The following is a 25,729-nucleotide window of genomic DNA, read 5'->3' as shown; positions in this document are numbered from 1 at the left end:
GTCAATTAAAGCACTAGACATTTTTACTTTAAACGTGTTTACAAATACATTTGCTTTGTGTCAAATATTATGTGGCTAATAGGCTAATTGTTTATAACGCAATCCATGTTTAGCATCCTAAGAATGCCAGTTCTGGCAGCCTGGTCTCAAAGACTAGACATAACATAGTAAAAGTAGTTCTGTGACTCTCATATTAGTACAATTTGTTACATTTGGTATAGTTTCAAAAGACAGAAGTTATTTAAACCCAAAACTGAACAACGGATGGGCGTATAACGTGGACGTCAAGCAACCCAGAGGTTGCGTGTCCAAATCACATCAAGGACAACTTTAGAATTTTAACAACTTTGAAACTATACATACAGATTTTTAGCTACTTAGCAACATTTAGCATGTTAGGTAACCCTTCCTCTAACCCAACCTCTTGGTGTTAGGGGGCAGTATTTTCATTTTTGGGGAAAAAAACGTTCCCGTTTTAAACGGGACATTTTGTCAGGAAAAGATGCTAGAATATGCATATAATTGACAGCTTTGGATAGAAAAAACTGTAAAGATATTGTCTGTGAGTATAACGGAACTGATGTTGCAGGCGAAAGCCTGAGAAAAATCCAATCTGGAAGTGCCCTAGGTTTTGAAAGCGCTGCGTTCCAATGACTCCCTATTCAGCTGTGAATGTACCATCAACGAGCTTACGCTTTCTACGTATTCCCCAAGGTGTCTACAGCATTGTGACGTAGTTTTACGCATTTCTGTTGAAGAATAGCCATAGGCAGCCACATTGCGTAAGTGGTCACATGGTGGCTCCGAGAGAGATTCTCGCGTAAAATACAGAGGTAGCCATTACTCCAATCGGTCAGAGTGAAAAATGAATTGTCCCGACTGATATATTATCGAATAGATATTAGAAAAACACCTTGAGGATGGATTCTAAACAATGTTTGCCATGTTTCTGTCGATATTATGGAGCTAATTTGGAATATTTTTCGGCATTGTGGTGACTGCAATTTCCGGGCGATTTCTCAGCCAAACGTGAAGAACAAACGGAGCTATTTCGCCTAAAAAAATATATTTTGGGAAAAAATTAACTTTGGCTGTCAACCTGGGAGTCTCGTGAGTGAAAACATCCAAAGTTCATCAAAGGTAAACGATTTAATTTGATTGCTTTTCTGATTTCCGTGACAAGTTTGCCTGCTGCTAGCAAGGCATAATGCTATGCTAGGCTAGGATAAACTTACACAAATGCTTGTCTAGCGTTGGCTGTAAAGCATATTTTGAAAATCTGAGATGACAGGGTGATTATCAAAAGGCTAAGCTGTGTTCCAATATATTTCACTTGTGATTTTCATGAATATGAATATTTTCTAGGAAGATTTATGTCCGTTGCGTTATGCTAATTAGTGTCAGATGATGATAACGGTCCCGTTCACGGGCTGGGCGTCACTACAGGTTAACCCCTAAGCTTAACCCTAACCTTAACCCCTAGCCTAGTTAACGTTAGTCAGAATGAATAGGAATTTGTAACATATCATACAAATTGTAATTCGTAACATATACGAAATGGATGATGGACATCCACAAATTAATACATACCATACGTAACATATCATACTAATTTGAGTGTCTCAGATTCACATTTACTATTTTACATCTACACCTGAGTCCAGGCTGGTTCTGGAGGGCAAGATGAGGAGAAATGTATTTAAATTGGGTGCCACTTTGATCGCACAACTCAAGAAGTTAACTTCAGGGTGTAGTTTAGTCACTAGGAATAGTTACAGTACATTGATCATGATTGCGCTCGCTAGCAGGTAAATCTGAAGAACAACTTTATCCAACGTTATATGTAATCCGTAAACTGAAAAAAAATCACACACAAACAAGCATAGCTCCATTTAGAAACATAGCTTCAAAACCTGTCCATCTTAGGTACAAACAGCAGTTTCCTAATTCAATATTCTTATTATTGGATGTGTAAAATGTAAACACCACTGCAGCTATCACTCTCATCACTGAAATGAAGTGCTGTTAATTGAGCAAGTCAGTAAAGACAGAAGTAGCTATTAATGAAGGGGCATGCGGCCTACAGTACTTGTGGTCATTCACTTCAATGGGAGAGGCTGCTTCTAGAAACTTTATTCATGAATACTATGTTATCTTTGGCTGCCCTTTATGCTTGCAGCCATGATGACTCTTTGGTATGATGCAGGACACTGTCTAAAACTGAAGGCCAAAGCATTGGCTAGCTAGAACAACCTCAAACAATGCAAACACCACTGTTTTATCAACTCTGGTTCTCTCACCTGTAACAAGAAGTTCAGCGGTGCTAGTGGCTTGTCCAGCACCATTGGTGGCTCTGACAGAAAATCTTCCACTGTGTGCGGCTGTCACAGCAGGGATCATCAGAACAGCGCGGCCATCGCTGAACGAGATCTGTGCGCCGGGCAGAGCGGCAGCGGAAAGAACCTGGCCATCACGGAACCAGCTCACCTCAGGAACTGGAGAACCTTTAGATCAAGTCAACGTTCTAGTCAGCACAGCAGAGCTGATGATGATGGTGATGAATTTGGTGATGATTTTAAACTCATAGCAAGCAGTTACAATTCAGAGCAAAGTTGAGAAAAGGCCAGCAATATCACATAGGGCAGGCTTCCCAGACACAGAATAAGCCTAGATCCAGAACTAAAAAGCATTTTAAATGGAGATTCTCCATTACAAAAGCTTTTTACTCTAGGATTAGGCTTAATCTGTGTCTGGGAAACCAACCTGAAATTGGGTACTTATTACTTGTGTAATCACTTCATAAAATGTTGCTGTGCAAAGGCTTTATATCTGTATGGGGTTTTACATCAATGATTCAACATATTTCTATCTATGTTTGGACAGTCAGCTCTATCTATGAGGTACAGTTTAAAAGGAACATTAAATATCTCCTTACCACTAACTTGTGCTTCAAACGTTGCAGCACTACCCTCTAGTGCCACAACGCTTTGCAGCGGCTGTGTAAATGTTGGCGCCTGTGTAGACATTGTGGACGGCACCCTAAGAGACACAACAGAGCAGAACATCACCAAACCTCTCATACACCATAAATCTTTGATTTGATCTTTTACAGTAGCTGTATGGTAAAATCCCTAAACAAAGCATACAGACACATTTAAACTCTGAGTTTATTTTAGCCACTGAGGGCAGGTTTCCCAGACACTGTCTACACCTATTCCAGAACTAAAAAGCATTGCCAATGGAGATTCTCCATTGAATGGGCCTTTTATTCTAGGACCAGGCTCAATTGCTGGCTGGGAAACTCACACTGCTTGTGTCACTTCACCAAACCATTGAAAAATAATCTACATTTCTTTTACATCTTTTACAATAGTTTTATGGCACAATCTCCAAACAAATCATATTCTACATTTGAACTCTATTTTTATCCTCTGAGAGGCTTATGTCACTGGTGTCACATCACCTAACCAATGAAGATGATTTTTTTATTTGACATATTTTACATCTGCAGAAAAAATACATACATCAAATGAACCCAGAGCCTATTTTTTGCCAGTGAGAGTCTAATGACGTGTCATATCCAGCACCTGGCTTACTGCGTCCTGTCACTTGAGCTATCAGAGGCTCCATGGGGTCTGGGTGTTAAGCCAAACACCAGGGCCACAGCTCCCTGTGACAGCTCACAGACAAGACAGTAACAACTGGGGTAGGCCATCATTGTAAATAAGAATTTGTTCTTAACTGGCTTGCCTAGTTAAATAAAGGTTCAATAAAATTACACATTTAACAATAAGTATTCCTGTAAGTACAGTGTAACAAGTACTGTAATTACTCAATGTTACACTGTAAGTACACTGTACTTAGGGTAAGGTAAATGTTACCAAAGGTAACTAATACATGTGTATTAGTGCTTCTACACCTGCATTGCTTGCTGTTTGGGGATTTAGGTTGGGTTTCTGTACAGCACTTTGAGATATCAGCTGATGTACGAAGGGCTATATAAATACATTTGATTTGATTTGATGTGTAATAGATGCTTTATAACTCCAACTGACCAGGACATATCCATTGACGTCCCTTGATGTTTAAGTCTAAAAATGTCATCCATTAGGCCTACAGTTACACTAGGGCTGCTAAACAAAACATATCCCTTGACTGGGCGTATGTTAAAGTCCTAAAATGTCTGCCGTTGCCATTACAGTTACAGATACAACACAATCCATGAATTCATCTTTAAACAAAAGCTGGATAACCTATCAACATGAGGTTTTGTAATCAAGTATTAATAAACCAGTCATGAATTTATAAAGGTGATGTGTCTTATCCAACTATTTCCATTGTTCAAAACACTGCAAGGTTAAAGCTTTACATTTGTAGAACTTGTTTAGGCCTATAGACAGAACAGCTTAAACTCAGTAGGCCTGTACTTTCAATCCAGTACAGGCCTAGAATCCAGAATTATACTGACATACATTATTCAACCAAACATATGAGCCATTAAGCACTATTGTATCACATTACCTTAAATCCTTAGATACATACACATATTGAATATACACTGACTGTACATTACATTAGGAACACCTTCCTAATATTGAGATGCACCTCTTTTGCCCTCAGAACAGTCTCAATTCAAAGGGGCATGGACTCTACAAGGTGTCAAAAGGTCCATGTAGACTTCATGTAGACTCCAATGGCCCATGTAGACTCCAATGCTTCCCACAGTTGTGTCAAGTTGGATGTCCTTTGGGGGGTGGACCATTCTTGATACACATGGGAAACTGTTGAGCGTGAAAAACTCAGCAGCTATGCAGTTCTTGAAACACTCAAACCGGTGCGCCTGGCAGCAACTACCATACCTCGTTCAAAGGCCCTTAAATCTTTTGTCTTGCCCATTCACCTTCTGAATGGCACCCACACACAATCCATGTCTCAATTGTCTCAAGGCTTAAAAATCCTTCTTTAACTCCTTCAGATACACTGATTGAAGTGGATTTAACAAGTGACATCAATAAGGGCTCATAGCGTTCAAAAGCTGGTCAGTCTTTGTTATGGAAAGAGTAGGTGATCCTAATGTTTTGTACACTCAGTGTAGATTCCTTAGGCCTTAATGAAACACAAAATCACACCTTCCATTGAAAGGAACATATATGAAGCTAGCAGATAACAATTATTCTTAAGCATCTGAATATATATCACTCCAGAAAGTACAACTTTGAAATACTTGACCTCTAGAAATCTCCATAGTTTTTTTTGTTATCTCAATGGCAGGACAAATCATTAAACAATGGCCACAGTATATACTGTTCAGAAAGTATATATTGGCTCAACAATTAACTAAGACATTGCCATATCAATCAATTATAGCCTTCATCACATTGATAGTTTTCATATTGTATGAAAACTATCCAAAACTGTTAACATCAGATGAGACATGTAACAGAAATGTCAGACTCTAAAAATACTCTGTACCAGGCTTGACTGACAGTCACCATGTGGCACATAACTGGAGGTGCAACTGATAGCCCTGCTGCCGATTTCCTTAAAAAGACATTGCGACCCAGCTGGGACACCACTCTAATGCTATCAGGGGCTATTCTGGGAGCATCTCTAATCATTGTACCATATATAAATAACCTTGAAAATGATAAGCATTAGTTCTAAATTATTGAAATATTTAAAATGAAACGTTCTTAACGTGAAATGATTCCCATAATATAGTTTGAGACACTTGACCCCAATTAGGTGGAAATCACCAGTTGTTACCTGTTATTATTTGGGAATTATTATATACAGATAATAACACAATATTAATTGACAAACACTGCATTGGAACAGGTCAAAGTTTAATTAACTAAAGTTACTTACTTGTATCCACAAGAGTGCCTAGATTTGATAGGGCGAAGCCCAGAAGTTGTATTTCTTCAGAAACAATCTCCTTATCCAGAAATGTCAGAAAATCCAATGTGAGAACAGTTTAGCCTCAAAGAAACCCCAAAAAACAAAACCACACAGTGTAGCTGTGTAGTTTTGCTCTTTTTCCTATGCAATCCCTACACCCGAGGCAAGGCTGGGAATGCTCCAACTGCTCAGAAGTGACAATATGGTTGTGTTACTTTTTATACCCCTGGGCAAATCCCCATCATCAGTGCATCTGCTCTCCTCATTGGTCTGCCACCCAGAGGGGATGATGGGAGATTGGAATCCATTTTATGCAAGCCCCAACCTGTCACTCACTTTACTTAACATTGTCCAGTCTCTGTTGTCAATGTTTGCGCTCATCGGACTTACTTTTAACACAAAATTTAGCTTTGAATGACTTTCCTTTTGAATAAGAACAATCTTTCATATCCCCAAATGCTACCACTATGTCCATTTCTGTTCTAAAATGTAAAAGTACTTACTGAAATTCATTTATTGACCAAATGGAAAGTGAGGCTGTGCCTGTCACTCAAGTCCTGGGCTACCCCCATCACATCAGTAGCTTGACTGGAACACATTATGCCATCAGGGGGACAGGGGAAGTGTTTACATATGGCTGCTAAATACTTGTGGCAGCTATGTTAGTACGTGTAACTTTTCCTGTCTTCATATACAAAGTCTGCATCATAGTCTGTACCTATAAAATATTTCCCAGTCTGTATCTAATGATTTCTCATTGTCATATATTCTCTGACACAAAAAAAACATGCTCACTCACAGATTATTCTTCAAAACATAAAGACTGAAATAGACAGCACTCTAATCACACATTCAGAAATGTTCTGATGTATTGGACAATACATTAGAACAGTATTAATAAAAAAGTATTTCATGCCAGTCTTTCAAACTCCAATTAATACATTGTCTTTATTTAAGTCCCCAGACTCCTTATTTCCCCTCCTGACCATCTTATATTTTTATCTTGTTAAACTTGTTGAGGATGAATGAAGTGTTCTCCCATCTGGATTTTCAGTGTGTTGATCATGACGGCTGCCAGGGCTTTGAGACACTTTGACTCGGCCCTGCCAGGGGAACACAGACAACAGAAGTTGAGAAGTCACATTTCTTGAAATATTAAAATCACACGTCCCAAATTCACATTTGTGGATAGTTATGTACACAGGTTAAAGAAAAAATGAACTTTTTTTTATTTCAAACACGTAGAGGATTTTTTTAAATTTAAGGGTTTACCTGCAACTACCACTGACTACCACTTTTGCAGAACACCAGACTTCACCTTTCATGCTTAGCAACACACACATACTTCCCAGAATCTGGCACAACAACACTCCTTTTTAGCAGAATGTGAGTGTTACTTTGCCTTTAAATCGGACATTGTAGGGTAATAAAGTTATTTTCATCTGTTCAAGGAAAACACTCTGGATTAGCTGTAGGTAGGCTAAATACACCCCACTAACATGTAGGGACAGTTTCCCAGACACCGACTAAGCGTAGTCCTGGACTTGTGTGCTTATGTGTTTTACAACTCAAATATTATCAGGTCCAACAGGAATATGAGCAATGACTTTTATGTGTAATGTCGACCTCTGTTTTGAAACATGCCTGTATGTCCTGACCTTTTTTTGTGTGAAAAATGGTGTTAATTGGTATTCACATAACGTTCTTTAAAACTGTCATGCAAAGTTCAATAATGTAATTTTACAAGCCTGTTCTTCTGTTTTTAAATTGTCTGATGTATGTATGTTGTACGTTTGTGTATAATGTTTTCAAGTTTAATTGTTCACCTGCCCGCCTTCGCCACAAGCTACAACCACACTATCTTTTAACCACATGACACAGGGAGCAGGTTTTCCGAGATGACCCACTCCAGGAAGAGATCTCTTCCCACCAGGATACCCTTATGTTCTGGATTTGACAGGAACTGATCAGTAGATCCACAGGCTGGAAATACTAGCTTACACTATTTACTGTATGTATGACATTGTTAGGCTGGGGAGACCAGGTTTAACTATTTACTCTATGTATGACATTGTTAGGCTGGGGAGACCAGGTTTAACTATTTACTGTATGTATGACATTGTTAGGCTGGGGAGACCAGGTTTAACTATTTACTGTATGTATGACATTGTTAGGCTGGGGAGACCAGGTTTAACTATTTACTGTATGTATGACATTGTTAGGCTGGGGAGACCAGGTTTAACTATTTACTGTATGTATGACATTGTTAGGCTGGGGAGACCAGGTTTAACTATTTACTGTATGTATGACATTGTTAGGCTGGGGAGACCAGGTTTAACTATTTACTGTATGTATGACATTGTTAGGCTGGGGAGACCAGGTTTAACTATTTACTGTATGTATGACATTGTTAGGCTGGGGAGACCAGGTTTAACTATTTACTGTATGTATGACATTGTTAGGCTGGGGAGACCAGGTTTAACTATTTACTGTATGTATGACATTGTTAGGCTGGGGAGACCAGGTTTAACTATTTACTGTATGTATGACATTGTTAGGCTGGGGAGACCAGGTTTAACTATTTACTGTATGTATGACATTGTTAGGCTGGGGAGACCAGGTTTAACTATTTACTGTATGTATGGCATTGTTAGGCTGGGGAGACCAGGTTTAACTATTTACTGTATGTATGACATTGTTAGGCTGGGGAGACCAGGTTTAACTATTTACTGTATGTATGACATTGTTAGGCTGGGGAGACCAGGTTTAACTATTTACTGTATGTATGACATTGTTAGGCTGGGGAGACCAGGTTTAACTATTTACTGTATGTATGACATTGTTAGGCTGGGGAGACCAGGTTTAACTATTTACTGTATGTATGACATTGTTAGGCTGGGGAGACCAGGTTTAACTATTTACTGTATGTATGACATTGTTAGGCTGGGGAGACCAGGTTTAACTATTTACTGTATGTATTACATTGTTAGGCTGGGGAGACCAGGTTTAACTATTTACTGTATGTATGACATTGTTAGGCTGGGGAGACCAGGTTTAACTATTTACTGTATGTATGACATTGTTAGGCTGGGGAGACCAGGTTTAACTATTTACTGTATGTATTACATTGTTAGGCTGGGGAGACCAGGTTTAACTATTTACTGTATGTATGACATTGTTAGGCTGGGGAGACCAGGTTTAACTATTTACTGTATGTATGACATTGTTAGGCTGGGGAGACCAGGTTACACTATTTACTGTATGTATGACATTGTTAGGCTGGGGAGACCAGGTTTAACTATTTACTGTATGTATGACATTGTTAGACTGGGGAGACCAGGTTTAACTATTTACTGTATGTATGACATTGTTAGACTGGGGAGACCAGGTTTAACTATTTACTCTATGTATTACATTGTTAGGCTGGGGAGACCAGGTTACACTATTTACTGTATGTATGACATTGTTAGGCTGGGGAGACCAGGTTTAACTATTTACTTTATGTATGACATTGTTAGGCTGGGGAGACCAGGTTTAACTATTTACTGTATGTATGACATTGTTTGATTAGGTCAAGAAGGTCCAGCAGGATATATTCTTCAAATTATATGAGCTTGTGCTTTGTTCAAGGTGAAGACTTAGAGTGATTATCTTAATTTACCGAGGTTAGCTAGCCAGCTTTTTGTCGTCCTTAACGTAGGAAATGCTGCTAGCTAGCTAGCCAACAGCTAGCCAACCTCTACCGAATTGAACTCCAACTACCCGGTCAACATTCCGCGTCGCTCCACAGGTAGTATCACATTTTTCATTTCACTTCATTACAGTACAACGGTTTGATTTGTTTGATCGTAGCTAGCCAGCTACATAGCCGTCTTTGTATCTAAGACAATTGTGTAGTCTAGAGCGATTTTCTAGGTTAGCTGGCCAGCTATTGTCGGTCTTTCAACGTAGCTAGCCAGCTAGCCCCCGAATAGCAGCACTGTAGTAACTATTACAGTACAACGGTTTGTTTTGTTTGATCGTAGCTAGCTAGCTACATAGCCGTCTTTGTATCTAAGACAATTGTGTAGCCTAGAGCGATGTTCTAGGTTAGCTGGCCAGCTATTGTCGTTCTCTTAACGTAGCTAGCCAGCTAGCCCCCGAATAGCAGCACTGAAGTAACTATTACAGTACAACGGTTTGTTTTGTTTGATCGTAGCTAGCTAACTACATAGCCGTCTTTGTATCTAAGTCAATTGTTTAGCCTAGAGCGATTTTCTAGGTTAGCTACATCGCAGCCACTACCAGCTAGCCTACTCCAGCAGTACTGTATCATTTCAATCATTTTAGTCTATAAGATTCTTGCTACGTAAGCTTAACTTTCTGAACATTCGAGACGTGTAGTCCACTTGTCATTCCAATCTCCTTTGCATTAGCGTAGCCTCTTCTGTACCCTGTCAACTATGTGTCTATCTATCCCTGTTCTCTCCTCTCTGCACAGACCATACAAACGCTCCACACCGCGTGGCCGCGGCCACCCTAATCTGGTGGTCCCAGCGCGCACGACCCACGTGGAGTTCCTGGTCTCCGGTAGCCTCTGGAACTGCCGATCTGCGGCCAACAAGGCAGAGTTCATCTCAGCCTATGCCTCCCTCCAGTCCCTCGACTTCCTGGCACTGACGGAAACATGGATCACCACAGATAACACTGCTACTCCTACTGCTCTCTCTTCGTCCGCCCACGTGTTCTCGCACACCCCGAGAGCTTCTGGTCAGCGGGGTGGTGGCACCGGGATCCTCATCTCTCCCAAGTGGTCATTCTCTCTCTCTCCCCTTACCCATCTATCTATCGCCTCCTTTGAATTCCATGCTGTCACAGTTACCAGCCCTTTCAAGCTTAACATCCTTATCATTTATCGCCCTCCAGGTTCCCTCGGAGAGTTCATCAATGAGCTTGATGCCTTGATAAGCTCCTTTCCTGAGGACGGCTCACCTCTCACAGTCCTGGGCGACTTTAACCTCCCCACGTCTACCTTTGACTCATTCCTCTCTGCCTCCTTCTTTCCACTCCTCTCCTCTTTTGACCTCACCCTCTCACCTTCCCCCTACTCACAAGGCAGGCAATACGCTCGACCTCATCTTTACTAGATGCTGTTCTTCCACTAACCTCATTGCAACTCCCCTCCAAGTCTCCGACCACTACCTTGTATCCTTTTCCCTCTCGCTCTCATCCAACACTCCCCACACTGCCCCTACTCGGATGGTATCGCGCCGTCCCAACCTTCGCTCTCTCTCCCCCGCTACTCTCTCCTCTTCCATCCTATCATCTCTTCCCTCTGCTCATACCTTCTCCAACCTTTCTCCTGAGTCTGCCTCCTCAACCCTCCTCTCTTCCCTTTCTGCATCCTTTGACTCTCTATGTCCCCTATCCTCCAGGCCGGCTCGGTCCTCCCCTCCCGCTCCGTGGCTCGATGACTCATTGCGAGCTCACAGAACAGAGCTCCGGGCAGCCGAGCGGAAATGGAGGAAAACTCGCCTCCCTGCGGACCTGGCATCCTTTCACTCCCTCCTCTCTACATTTTCCTCCTCTGTCTCTGCTGCTAAAGCCACTTTCTACCACTCTAAATTCCAAGCATCTGCCTCTAACCCTAGGAAGCTCTTTGCCACCTTCTCCTCCCTCCTGAATCCTCCTCCCCCTCCCCCCCCCCTCCTCCCTCTCTGCAGATGACTTCGTCAACCATTTTGAAAAGAAGGTCGACGACATCCGATCCTCGTTTGCTAAGTCAAACGACACCGCTGGTTCTGCTCACACTGCCCTACCCTGTGCTCTGACCTCTTTCTCCCCTCTCTCTCCAGATGAAATCTCGCTTCTTGTGACGGCCGGCCGCCCAACAACCTGCCCGCTTGACCCTATCCCCTCCTCTCTTCTCCAGACCATTTCCGGGGACCTTCTCCCTTACCTCACCTCGCTCATCAACTCATCCCTGACCGCTGGCTACGTCCCTTCCGTCTTCAAGAGAGCGAGAGTTGCACCCCTTCTGAAAAAACCTACACTCGATCCCTCCGATGTCAACAACTACAGACCAGTATCCCTTCTTTCTTTTCTCTCCAAAACTCTTGAACGTGCCGTCCTTGGCCAGCTCTCCCACTATCTCTCTCAGAATGACCTTCTTGATCCAAATCAGTCAGGTTTCAAGACTAGTCATTCAACTGAGACTGCTCTTCTCTGTATCACGGAGGCGCTCCGCACTGCTAAAGCTAACTCTCTCTCCTCTGCTCTCATCCTTCTAGACCTATCGGCTGCCTTCGATACTGTGAACCATCAGATCCTCCTCTCCACCCTCTCCGAGTTGGGCATCTCCGGCGCGGCCCACGCTTGGATTGCGTCCTACCTGACAGGTCGCTCCTACCAGGTGGCGTGGCGAGAATCTGTCTCCTCGCCACGCGCTCTCACCACTGGTGTCCCCCAGGGCTCTGTTCTAGGCCCTCTCCTATTCTCGCTATACACCAAGTCACTTGGCTCTGTCATAACCTCACATGGTCTCTCCTATCATTGCTATGCAGACGACACACAATTAATCTTCTCCTTTCCCCCTTCTGATGACCAGGTGGCGAATCGCATCTCTGCATGTCTGGCAGACATATCAGTGTGGATGACGGATCACCACCTCAAGCTGAACCTCGGCAAGACGGAGCTGCTCTTCCTCCCGGGGAAGGACTGCCCGTTCCATGATCTCGCCATCACGGTTGACAACTCCATTGTGTCCTCCTCCCAGAGCGCTAAGAACCTTGGCGTGATCCTGGACAACACCCTGTCGTTCTCAACCAACATCATGGCGGTGGCCCGTTCCTGTAGGTTCATGCTCTACAACATCCGCAGAGTACGACCCTGCCTCACACAGGAAGCGGCGCAGGTCCTAATCCAGGCACTTGTCATCTCCCGTCTGGATTACTGCAACTCGCTGTTGGCTGGGCTCCCTGCCTGTGCCATTAAACCCCTACAACTCATCCAGAACGCCGCAGCCCGTCTGGTGTTCAACCTTCCCAAGTTCTCTCACGTCACCCCGCTCCTCCGCTCTCTCCACTGGCTTCCAGTTGAAGCTCGCATCCGCTACAAGACCATGGTGCTTGCCTACGGAGCTGTGAGGGGAACGGCACCGCAGTACCTCCAGGCTCTGATCAGGCCCTACACCCAAGCAAGGGCACTGCGTTCATCCACCTCTGGCCTGCTCGCCTCCTACCATTGAGGAAGTACAGTTCCCGCTCAGCCCAGTCAAAACTGTTCGCTGCTCTGGCCCCCCAATGGTGGAACAAACTCCCTCACGACGCCAGGACAGCGGAGTCAATCACCACCTTCCGGAGACACCTGAAACCCCACCTCTTCAAGGAATACCTAGGATAAGATAAGTAATCCTTCTCACCACCCCCCCTTAATGATTTAGATGCACTATTGTAAAGTGGCTGTTCCACTGGATGTCAGAAGGTGAATTCACCAATTTGTAAGTCGCTCTGGATAAGAGCGTCTGCTAAATGACTTAAATGTAATGTAATGTAAATGTAAGTTAAGTCAATCAGTCGACACAAATGTTTACCAAAATAAAGTCTCAGAATAAATTGTCTAATTACCGTCAATGTCTGCTGAGTAACTGCAGAAATTAAATGGGGTGTTTGCATGTCAAATACTAGTGATTTTATCAAGAATAGCCACATTGACTCCTCTATCTGTTGCAAATAAATGTTAAGGCAGGTCAATCTCAAGATATTATCTCAGCCCTCTACCACAGGACTGGAGCCAGCCTTATCATCTCTGGAGTGAAGTAGTAGTTAGTGGAGTGGGGAGATGGAGAGAGAGGTACATGGAAGTGAAGAGGTGTAACCTGAGAAAAGGGAACCACAGCTTGACCTGAGAGATTTTGTTACCCCACAACATACAGTACAACAGCAGAACAGACAACCTTAAAGGCACAGTCTGAGATTCAGTTATTAGTAAAAAATTTTCAATGTCTTACCTAATAACTAAAACATTTAATTTATTTTTGTTTTGTAAAATAAATCGTGAACTAATGAGGCAAAGCTACAAATCAAGTAATGTCATGCGAGGTATTCCTTCAACACAACAGATATACTGTATCTTTGAAACCAAGTGCTATTTGTATGTCAAAAATGCCATGTGATCATTTTCGTTGCTTATTTAATTGTGTTATGGGTGAGAGTAGTTGCATGTGGTTATATGATTTGTAGTGTGGGCTCCTGTGTGGTGCAGTGGTCTAAGGCACTGCATCTCAGTGCAAGAGGTGTCACTACAGTCCCTGTTTCGAATCCAGGCTGTATCACATCAGGCTGTATCACATCCGGCTGTGAATGGAAGTCCCATAATTAACTCAGCTTTGTCCATTTTGTTCTTAACTGACTTTCCAAGTTAAATAAAAATGATGAAGTGTTATCATGTGTTTCCCAATCATAATGCAGACTAGTAAAATGCAAGAACTGAACACCTCAGTTCTCTTCCTACAGATCTTTCAATCTGAAATGTGCATTAAATTGTAGCTAGAACCATAAAACATCTATGACAATGTAGTGGCAGAGAAAGCACAAACAATACATACAACCTTTAGATATCAGAAGCATTACTTTATTTGAAAGACATTGATATTTAAGGGGACTTGGCTAACACAATTGACCATCATATCTCAAAGATTGAGACTCTTATAGGAAGGGCATACAGTGCTTTCGAAAGCATTCAGACCCTTTCCCTTTTTCCACGTGTGTTACCTTACAGCGTTATTCTGAAATAGATTAAACATGCTTTCCCTCGTCAATCTACACACAATACCCCATAATGACAAAGCGAAAACAGGTTTTAAGACATTTTTGCACATTTATACAAAATTGAAAAACAGAAATACCTTATTTACATAAGTATTCAAACCCTTTGCTATGAGACTCGAAATTGAGCTCTGGTGCATCCTGTTTCCATTGATCATCCTTGAGATGTTTCTCCAACTTGATTGGAGTCCACCTGTGGAACATTAAATTGATTGGACATAATCTGGAAAGGCTCACACCTGACTACATAAGGTCCCACAGTTGACAGTGAATGTCAGAGCAAAAACCAATCTATAAGGTTGAAGGAATTGTCCGTAGAGCTCTGAGACAGGTTTAGTTTGAGGCACAGATTTGGGGAAGGGTACCAAAACATTTCTGCAGCATTGAACACAGTGGCCTCAATCATTCTTAAATGGAAGAAGTTTGGTGCAGCACTGCACCAATCAGGCCTTTATGGTAGAGTGGACAGACAGAAGCCAGTCCTCACTAAAATGCACATGACAGCCCGCTTAGAGTTTGCCAAAAGGCACCTAAAGGACTGTCAGACTATGAGAAATAAGATTCTCTGGTCTGATGAAACCAAGATTGAACTCTTTGGCCTGAATGCCAAGCGTCACGTCTGGAGGAAACCTGGTACCATCCCTACGTTGAAGAATGGTCGTGGCAGCATTATTCTGTAGGCGTGTTTTTCAGCTGCAAGGACTGGGGCGAAGGTCCACCATCCAACAGGACAATGACCCTAAGCATGCAGACAAGACAACGCAAGAGTGGCTTCAGAACAAGTGGCTGAATGTCCTTAAGTGGCTCAGCCATAGCCCAGACTTGAACCCGGTCGAACATCTCTGGAGAGACCTGAAAATAGCTGTGCAGCGACGCTCCCTATCCAACCTGACAGAGCATGAGAGGATCTGCAGAGAAGAATTGGAGAAACTCCCCAAATACAGATGTGCCAAGCTTGTAGCATCATACCCAAGAAGACTCCAGGCTGTGATCGCTGCCAAAGGTTTTTCAACAAAGTACTGAGTAAAGGGTCTGAATATTGTAAATGTGATATTTCAGTTTTTAACATTTTTTGGGGGTGCAAAAATGTCTAAAAACCTGTTTTTGCTTTGTCTTATGGGGTATTGTGTGTACAATGATGGTGAAAAAAACTAAATGTGAAATAAAGTCAAGGGGTCTTAATAGTTCCCGAATGCACTGTAATACAGTAATGAAAATGAAGAAATTGCTAAATTACTGTTTTTAGCATTTATTAATAAATATACCTTATTCTCTCATTAATTGTAGGACATTTGGTCATAGGCACAGAATCAAATGCGCTAACTTAGATAAAAAGCAGATAAAATATAAGTATAATATTAAGGATATTTTGACTGAAGTTGAGATATAATTTGGTTTTATGCACAAATTAAACAATTGTTTAAACTACAAATAAACTCACATTCATACACACAGTTGGTGTTTTGGGTGTAGTATGTAAGTGGTTATTGTGAGGTCCAGAAGTGACACCTCAGGCAGCCTTACAGATAAAATTAGGGTTATCCAGTGTACTACTGTGCAACATCAACACTACTTTCCATTACAGTGAGAGTGGAAAAGGGTCTGGCAGTGAAAAGCTTGATATAATATTTTGTATTACTTCATAACAGCAATGAGTACAGGAGGTACAGGAGAAAACACAGAGTACCAAAACAAGTGTGCCAGTCCAGCTTGAGAAGAGCGTAGTCGGGTTCGGGACAGCTGTTGTTACGTGCTTTCACCTGAAGAGCGGCACTAGAGGACAGGGTGCCGCTTGAGTTGACGGCCCGGCACGCATAGAGGCCTGCGTCGGTCTCAGTGACCTTCTGTACGAACAATGCATGCTTGCCTTTTTTTTGTGACAGTTCTATGTGTTCATCATTGGTCAGTTTCTCTCCATTCTTGAACCTGAAGCAAGAAGTGAATTATAACACAAAACACAATCACAACACTAGAAAGACACAAATCACATTCCTATTTATATGAGCGTGAGCTGAAACACAATCAATCCAAGCAATTAGATTATTCAATGTTCTATTAAAGTGACTAATGAGCGAACTTGTGTTATATAAAAGTTATGTTATTAAAAAGTAATAAAAAAACAAACGTAAGATTAGTAAAAAAACTCACAAATTATTTGAGTAAAATGAAATGGAATAAATGTTTTCCACCAAAAATGACTTGAGTTTCAGATGTGACACTATTCATGCAGTATATAAATCGATCTTATCATTTCTCAATGTGTCTTCTCCTCTCCACCTGAACGATCCTTTTGGAATTGATTTATAGAATACTCCAAACACATTGGTGTACAGTTTGCTTGTAGAATAAGCAGTGACCGTTTATGCTAATAACTTGTCATGTTAATGAAGAATAAAAAGAATAGAAATATTTTATTAAAATTATGAAATTCTACTATTTATCACTTGCACCAAATACTCTGTCTCCAAAATGGCACCCTATTCCATATATAGTCCACTACTTTTGAACAGGGCACTTTATAGTAATGAACTTTATAGTGAATAGAATACCATTTCAAACACAGCCACTATGCTACTATTAGATAAATATTGGTCTATTACTACAACTAATGCCTATGAGCTACCCACCATGTTAAAGTAGGCTCTGGAAATCCAGTGACCTCCACTTCCAGGGTCACAGGCGATCCCTCCATAACTGTGGGACTAGACAGTAGTTTGGAGAAGTGAGGAGGGCCCTGGCCTGCTAGGGTACTCCCCACGGACCGGCTCGTACCAGGCAGCCTGATCTCTTCTTTGATGGCTGTTGGATTGCACAGGTCTGGGTCTTGGCCCGGGTCTGTGGGTGTGACTGCTGTGGTGGTTAATGGGGAGGGGGTAGCATGCGTGTTAAGAGAACGAGTGGTGGCAGCAGTGGGGAATGCAGAGGGCACGGCAGCTCCTCGGACCATCACGCTGCTTGGGTCATGCACACACTCCTGCGTCTCTGTGACAGAGCTCTCATGCACGGAATACACGGTCTGGTGGCACTCGTTTAGGCCTAGGGGGCCGACTGGTGGAAGATTAGGGAGGTTGGGGATTCCCTTGCTTTTCAGAATATTGGAGAGTGTGTTTGAGACCAGGATCGGTGCTGGGACAGTCAGGGTGCTCTGGACGAAAGAGGAGGACTCCTCTCTGAACTTGGTGTTGAGGCCGAATGTAGGAGAGTGGCAGCTTTCAGTCTGCTCTCTGATCTTCTGTTGGCTCTGGCTGTTGTTGTTTTCATTATTACGTGTGGAGCGTAACTGGTGGCTGTACTGGTTGATGTGAATGGTGTGGGACTGGGAGCTGAGACAGAAACCATCCAGGTCCAGGTCATTCTCAGATAGGACGATGTTGGACTCCGGGGTCTCGGAGAGCGGGGGCAGAGAGATGTCGTCGGGGGAAGTGCACTCATATTCGTCATTGGACAGGGACTCTTCTGTCATGAGGTTATGCCGCTGAAGGTTCCCCTCTGTCAGACTACCTGCGGGAGGCAGCAGGGGTGATACATCTTGGGAGAAAGGCTCGCCCTGCAAGGATTGGGAAAAATAAACAAATACACAATAATAGCATGTATTGTCGTCACTATATGTTTTACCTCTGGGTGATGTCATTCGGAAACAATGTTAACTTTCACTGATATGCGAACAATACACAGCTGTACATTTCGATGAAACATGGTGAAGCCCCAAAATTGCCCTCCCTGGAAGCCTGTGTTTCAAACATAAGGAAGTGGATGGCGGCAAATGTTTTACTTTTAAACTCGGGAAAAACAGAGATGCTAGTTCTAGGTCCCAAGATCTGACAATGAATCTTGATGGTTGTACAGTCGTCTCAGTTAAAACTGTTGGGGACCTTGGCGTTACTCTGGACTCTGATCTCTCTTTTGACAAACCTATCAAGACAGCTTTTTGCCATCTACGTAACATTGCAAAAATCAGAAACTTTCTGTACAAAAATGATGCAGAAAAATGTATCCATGCTTTTAATCACTTCTCGATTAGACTACTGCAATGCTCTACATTCCGGCTACCCGGATAAAGCACTAAATAAACTTCAGCTAGTGCTAAACACAGCTGCTACACTCTTGACTTGAACCAACATTTTTTATCATATTACTCCAGTTCTAGCCTCTATATATTAGCTTCCTGTTACGGCTAGGGCTATTTCAAGGTTTTACTGCTAACCCACAAAGCATTACATGGGCTTGCTCCTATCTATCTTTCCGATTTGGTCCTGTCGTACACACCTACATGTACACTACTGTCACAAGACGCAGGCCTCCTTACCATCCCTAGAATTTCTAAGCAAACAGCTGGAGGCAGGGCTTTCTCCTATAGAGCTAAATTTTTATGGAATGGTCTACCTATCCATGTGAGAGACCCAGACACGTTCTCAACCTTTAAGTCTTTATTGAAGACTCATCTCTTCAGTAAGTCCTATGATTGAGTGTAGGCTGGCCCAGGGGTGCGAAGGTGAACGGAAAGGCACTGGAGCGATGAACCATCTTTGCTGTCTCTGCCTGGCCGGTTCCCCTCTCTCCACTGGCATTCTCTGCCTCTAACTCTATTACGGGGGCTGAGTCACTGTCTTACTGGTGCTCTTCCATGCCATCCCTAGGAGGGGTGCGTCACTTGAGTGGGTTGAGTCACTGACATGATCTTCCTGTCCGGGTTGGCGCCCCCCTCAGGTTCATGCCATGGGGGAGATCTTCGTGGGCTATACTTGGCCTTGTCTCAGGGTAGTAAGTTGGTGGTTGAAGATATCGCTCTAGTGGTGTGGGGGCTGTGCTTCGGCAACGTGGTTGGGGTTATATCCTGCATAGCTGGCCCTGTCCGGGTGTATTGTCGGACGGGGCCACAGTGTCTCCCGACTCCTCCTGTCTCAGCCTCCAGTAATTATGCTGCAATAGTTTGTGTGTAGGGGGGATAGGGTCAGTCTGTTATATCTTGAGTATTTATCCTGCCTTATCCAATGTCCTGTGTGAATTTAAGTATGCTCCCTCTAATTCTCTCTCTCTCTTTCTCTTCTCTCAGAGGACCTGAGCCCTAGGACCATGCCTCAGGACTACCTGGCCTGATGACTCCTTGCTGTCCACCTGGTGCTGCTGCTGCTCCAGTTTCAACTGTTCTGCCTGTGGCTATGGAACCATGACCTGTTCACAAACCAGATGTGCTACCTTGTCCCAGACCTGCTGTTTTCAACTCTCTTTCTCTCTCGCTACAGCACCTGCTGTCTTTAACTCTGAATGATCGGCTATGAAAAGCCAACTGACATTTACTCCTAAGGTGCTGACCTGTTGCACCCTCTACAACAACTGTGATTATTATTATTTGACCCTGCTGGTCATCTATGAACGTTTGAACATCTTGGCCATGTTCTGTTATAATCTCCATCCGGCACAGCCAGAAGAGGACTGGCCACCCATCAGAGCCTGGTTCCTCTTTAGGTTTCTTCCTTGGTTCCTGCCTTTCTAGGGAGTTTTTCCGAGCATCCCTGCTTCTACACCTGCATTGCTTGCTGTTTGGGGTTTTAGGCTGGGTTTCTGTATAGCACTTTGTGACATCGGCTGATGAAAAAGGGCTTTTTAATACATTTGATTGATTGAAATTTGATTTATAGTCACATGCACATCCCTTATTCATGGGATTTTGGGCCAGAAAAAAAGTATGATAATAAGCTATGATAATTGGAAAGCCAATAGTCTTACTGAGGACTTACTGTAAGAAGACCAATCTGATCAGTATTAGAAGTAAGAAACCCAGGGAAGTTCCTCTGAGCAGGGCCCTGCCTCTCCTTCTTCTGGAACTCTCTCTGTATATCAGAGAAGCTGGGAGCTGATGCGAAGGCTGGGGGAGGAGGAAGAGTAGGAGAGGTGACCAGAGACTTGATCCCTGCCTGTTGGAGCACATGGACTTTCCTGTCCCCCTCCAGCGGTGAACAGGACAGGTTGAAGGTGTGTGTGCAGCAGAAAGAGGTGCTCAGCTGCTCTTTACTCTCCTGTGTTGACCTGCTGGTGATCGTCTCCACTCTGCTCATCTCTGAGTACGCCTTCTGTGTGTGATACCTATAATAATAATTATAATAATACATGGGTTGTATATAGCCCTTTTCATCAAACCAAAGTCTCTTTACAATAGCAAAAAAATATCTATATAATGAAATATCAACAAAACAGAAAAAGGGGAGTAAGGGGAGAGGAATGTGTGTGTTGTATGTGTGATCGCAAAGTTACTCGACCAGCCCTTTTAGGCTTTTTTCTGCTCATACTCTTGTTTTCTTACTGTTACTAACTGTCTTTATATTTCTGCAAATAAACTAAACTGAACTACGTGTGGATAGTGTCGGAGATGCACGGTTGCAGGTACCTGCTCTCTGATAACACTTTATTGTGATGTTCTGGGTGGTGTTTGTCTGGAAGGTCCTGGCTCCTTGTTTTGCGGATATGAGGTTTCTTGCTTCTTGTATTTTCTAATGTTTTGATGGGTACCTCTTTCCCGTTCCCTCCCATGGTTAGTTCAGGAGTGTGTCCAGTTTCTTTCAGCTCAGACTGAATAAATGCAGGGAACCCACATTTCATTTAACATACTATGAGTAAGCAATTGTGATACTGAAACTATTGTTTGTTTGTTTTTTACAGTTTACAGGTGGTGTCAGAAGTGGGATTCAAACCCACTGAAGCAGACAAAGTAGTATCCTGTTTCCATCTCAATAAACTTACAACATCAAGAGACTCCTGGGGGTACATCTCAGCTTTCTCTGTTTCTTGGTTTGATTTTTGTTCTTGTTTGTTTTCCTCTTGTATGACATTATGCATTTTTTTTATTTCAGGCTCCTCCTTCAAAGCCTCATTCTGAAATCAGAGGAAAGTCACATATTTTTAGGTCCTTTTCTATTAAAATTACTGAAGAAAATTACTAGGCCCCCCCAACAAATTCATTGTACCTGTAGTTTAGCCTCCAAATCCATTAATCCATTACAAAGTTCCTTTATCGATTCCACTATCTCATTGTGTTTGGTGAGAGTTTTCTCCATATACTTCTTTCCCTCCTCAGCACCTGTAAATTAAAGACAATTCATACAGTCCTCAATGCCAGTGTCATGAGCGTAACTTCCACTAAGGACAGGGGGACATAACCCCCCTACATTTTGAAACAACATTTTTGTTCAGCTATATGTACAGTAAGCTACGTAAGCATCCATTTCCTTACCCCTCCCAAAAAAGATGACCCAGACCCGAAAAATGGTTTCTAAAATCTAGATGGTGGTTTGTTGTGTGTGATCTGTCCCCTTACCATGCAGATGGACAGCCAGTTCTGTGATTTGGCTGATCCTCTCCTCTTGCTGGGGCACAGTGGGCCAAACAAACTTCTCAAACTGCTTGTAAAGAATAGACACTGCTTCCCTGGTCTTACACTGGGAAGAGTACTTCCCTACTCTCACAATTGTAGCACTTGCTTCATCACACCAGAACTGATACTGAAATTCAAAAGCAGAAGAATTGTGAGACATTTGCACCAGAGATAAGGGGAGAAAAGACGTGTTTGATACACTTCATTCAGAAAAATCATAACAATCATAACACAAAATATACTACATCCAATTCCCTTAAATTTGTGAGGATTTTTGACAAGATGTTAATTTCCATAATTGACAAGTATAGGGTCAATGTTGTATCTTCTTAAGTGTTGTCCAACCATGCACCTCCTCCATAGCTTGCTGCAGCTTCACGCTCATGTCCAGGTTGCCTCTGTACTCCTCCACAGTCTTGTCAAAGTCCCCCAGCTGTCTCTGTAGCTCATTGACAGCATCCTCTATCTCTCTGGGGCTACTGCCTTTCAGATGCTTCTCTGTACTGGATGTCACTTTCACTGTGAAAGCCTGCATTCTCTTCTTCAATACCTGGTTGAAGAGAGAAATAAATTAATAAAGAATGAACAAAGAGGCTAAATAAATATGCATGTACACCATTGAACAGCAGGGAAAGAGGGAAATGTGTCTCACCTGTAACTTTTCATTATAAATCTCTATCTGCTGGATTTGGTTTTTAACTGCTTTGAGGTTCCTTGACTTGTCGTTTCTCTTCATATAATTGAACTTCAAGTTGTTGAATTTCTTCTTGAGATCCTTGAATGACTCTCTCAGCTGAAATTTAAAAAAAATATATATTAATAACAAAGGCTTTCAATCAGAATACAAAACATTTCAATCAGTTAAGACCTAAAATAGAATATCATCATCCCGTGTTTCTTATCTGTGTTGGCAGCTAAATCAATTGTAATTCACTCCCCTTGATACTGTTACAGAACATTGAAAATGTACCATCTAACAGCACTACCAGAGAGATGGTTGAGAGGAGGGGGGCTGGTTATCCTATCCCAGGAAAACAGAACAGTGCATCAGAGCAGGGTTGGATTCAGATTCAGTCACTGGGGGGATTATTTTGGTGAGCTTAATGGCTAAGTCTGGGGACATGATTTATACTGCAGGGCCATTTCTGTTCTGGTCGACAGGCATCCGCAATGGTAGAATGGCCAGCTCATGTGTCAGACCAGGACAGCTGCAGCCTCACCAACCTCCCCCTGCCCTCCACATCCCATTTTGGGAGCCTCATATAACTCTAACTATCTTACTGGCTTTTTCCCGACTTGGAATGGGTTTGGGTACATGGGGAGTTTTACTGCCCAGAGAGAGGGGGGGGGGGGGGTAGGGGAGGAAGGTAGAGACGGAGAGACAAAGAGAGATAGAGTGAAAGAGAGAGAGAGGGTTTGGGGAGTCAAATCACAGCAGGGGGAAGCAAAAAGCCAAAAATACAGCATGAGTTTCAAGGAAATCTTAAGGAAAGGCTGTTTGTTGTCGAACAGGACTGTACTATCTCACCTTTATTTAACCTTTATTTAACTAGGCAAGTCAGTTAAGAACAAATTCTTATTTCCAATGACGGCCTACACTGGTCAAACCCTAACCGACAACGCTGGGCCAATCACGGCCGGTTGCGATACAGCCTGGAATCAAACCAGGCTCTGTAGTGATGCCTCTAGCTCTGAGATGCAGTCCCTTAGACCACTGTGCCACTCGAGAGCTCCAAGTAGCTGGAGGTGGGCTTGCCAAAGCAATTACTGTATAGCTACTGAGCCAGCTGCTGCTGAAAACTACATGACTGACTTCTGACTCAGTGATAACTTAAAAGAACCAAAGTAAATAACCTTTAGGGAACTATAAAAATAGATACAGAAGAAGAATTGTATTGGTTTGCTAAAAAGACATTAAGACCACACCATTGTGTTATTTTGAGATTACTACAATTATCAGAGTTCAACTCATAAAATAAAATAAACTTTCTTCTCATTCAAAATAGTCAATCATTCAAATCAAATCGCATTTTAATAGTCACATGCGCCGAATAGAGTGAAATGCTTACTTACAAGCCCCTAACCAATAATGCAGTTTTAAAAAATACGGATAAGAATAAGAAATAAAAGTAACAAGTCATTAAAGAGCATCAGTAAAATAACAAAAGCGAGACTCTATACATGGGGGCACTGGTTAATTGAGGTAATATGTACATGTAGGTAAAGATATTAAAGTGACTATGCATAGATGATAACAACAGAGACTAGCAGCGATGATTACTTTCAAAATATTGTTTAAAGTATTTGAAAATAGAAGAGATTGCTGTAGTTCAGAGAAGCAGAATGGTCTGAGTCTTGATGGCAGTAGGCTTGGGCTAGCTACTGTAGAATAAGGATCTAAGAGCACGGTCTGATTTAAATGGTCTCATCCCAGCTGATGAACAGCAGCAACTGCCCCTGCTGCTAAGATGCCATTGTGTTTACTCATACATACTTATGAAAGGGTGTTGGCTAGATAACCATGGCTGCCGGTCACTGACACCAACAGCCACATGGTCTGTCTTTTTTCATGGTGACACTATGACACAGCAAAGAGAGAAAAAAGTCCTTCTCTCAATTTCTAATCACAAATATTACTACTTAATACTTAACACATAATGGCTTATCAATATTAAATGCATAGCGAGTCGTTACTATTAAGATTATATTGATTATATAATCTACTTAAAATGTAATTAAATTGAAAGTCATCTTTTTTCAGAATTTATCTTCTCGTTGTTTATTCATGCAGATATAAATTATTGTTTATTGGTCTAAAATGACATAAAACAGGATTGGGCATAATTCCATTTCAATTCAGTCAATTCATTAAGTAAACTGAAAATTCCAATGCTATTTAATAAGGACAATTGAAATTGAAATTTCAGTTTACTGTACTTCCTGAATTGACTAAATTGAAATAGAATTGACACCACCCTTGAAATAAGAGTGTACACGTGCATCACTGTTTGGTGAATGTCTAGATATGACTACTGTAGGTATGCTCAGCCAACTGTATGGTGTCCCTTGCTAAAAAGAAGTATGTCAACCTGTATCAGCTAGTTGTCAGTGTATGAAATACTGTAAGATGCAATCCAAGTAATGGTTCAAGCCAGGTGATACTGTATATTCAAGACATTTTTAGGGGAGCTCTCATCTCTCAGAAGGCAACAGTGCTCTGCTGGCCAGATATAATCACAACTTAATGGAACCTAATCATAAAGGGACACATCTACACATTATAATTGTCATCAGAGGTGTATTCATTAGTCGGATTCTGTTGCAAAACGTTCTGCAACGGAAACCGTTTACTCCAAATAGAAAGCGTTTTGCAACGAAAACAAGTTTCATTCTGTTTGCTTGGTTTGCTTACATTTGGTAGCAAGAGTAAATGGTTTCTGTTTCAAATGGAAACATTTTGCATGGAATCCAACTAATAAATGCACCCCAGTTTACATTTTATTTATTTAACGGCCTACCCCGACAAAGTTGGGCCAATTGCGCACCTCCCAATCACAGCTGGATGTGATACAGCCTGGATTCGTACCAGGAACTGTAGTGACGCCTCTTGCACTGAGATGCAGTGCCTTAGACAGCTGCGCCACTCAGGAGCTGA

General features: G+C 42.2%; 2 protein-coding genes across 2 annotated transcripts in view; both read right to left on the bottom strand.

Moving 5' to 3' along the window:
- The window catches only part of ttn.2 (titin, tandem duplicate 2), a 176,248-nt gene extending 171,967 nt beyond the window's left edge, over window positions 1-4,281 (bottom strand). The window contains exons 1-2 of the mRNA XM_064944764.1: window positions 2,936-4,281; window positions 2,301-2,504 (exon numbers count right to left, since the gene is read on the bottom strand). Coding sequence (XP_064800836.1) covers window positions 2,301-2,504; window positions 2,936-3,080 — 349 coding nt within the window. The 5' untranslated portion in view covers window positions 3,081-4,281. The remainder of the gene's footprint in view (window positions 1-2,300; window positions 2,505-2,935) is intronic.
- A 10,228-nt stretch (window positions 4,282-14,509) lies between these two features.
- The window catches only part of ccdc141 (coiled-coil domain containing 141), a 44,812-nt gene continuing 33,592 nt past the window's right edge, over window positions 14,510-25,729 (bottom strand). Inside the window, exons 18-26 of the mRNA XM_064944763.1 lie at window positions 22,727-22,867; window positions 22,427-22,624; window positions 22,018-22,201; window positions 21,668-21,780; window positions 21,444-21,575; window positions 21,091-21,272; window positions 20,444-20,789; window positions 17,333-18,252; window positions 14,510-16,631 (exon numbers count right to left, since the gene is read on the bottom strand). Coding sequence (XP_064800835.1) covers window positions 16,346-16,631; window positions 17,333-18,252; window positions 20,444-20,789; window positions 21,091-21,272; window positions 21,444-21,575; window positions 21,668-21,780; window positions 22,018-22,201; window positions 22,427-22,624; window positions 22,727-22,867 — 2,502 coding nt within the window. The 3' untranslated portion in view covers window positions 14,510-16,345. The remainder of the gene's footprint in view (window positions 16,632-17,332; window positions 18,253-20,443; window positions 20,790-21,090; window positions 21,273-21,443; window positions 21,576-21,667; window positions 21,781-22,017; window positions 22,202-22,426; window positions 22,625-22,726; window positions 22,868-25,729) is intronic.

This window comes from Oncorhynchus masou, chromosome 29 (assembly GCF_036934945.1).
Source record: "Oncorhynchus masou masou isolate Uvic2021 chromosome 29, UVic_Omas_1.1, whole genome shotgun sequence".
NCBI lineage: Eukaryota > Metazoa > Chordata > Actinopteri > Salmoniformes > Salmonidae > Oncorhynchus > Oncorhynchus masou.
This window is presented reverse-complemented; position numbering and strand designations above follow the sequence as displayed.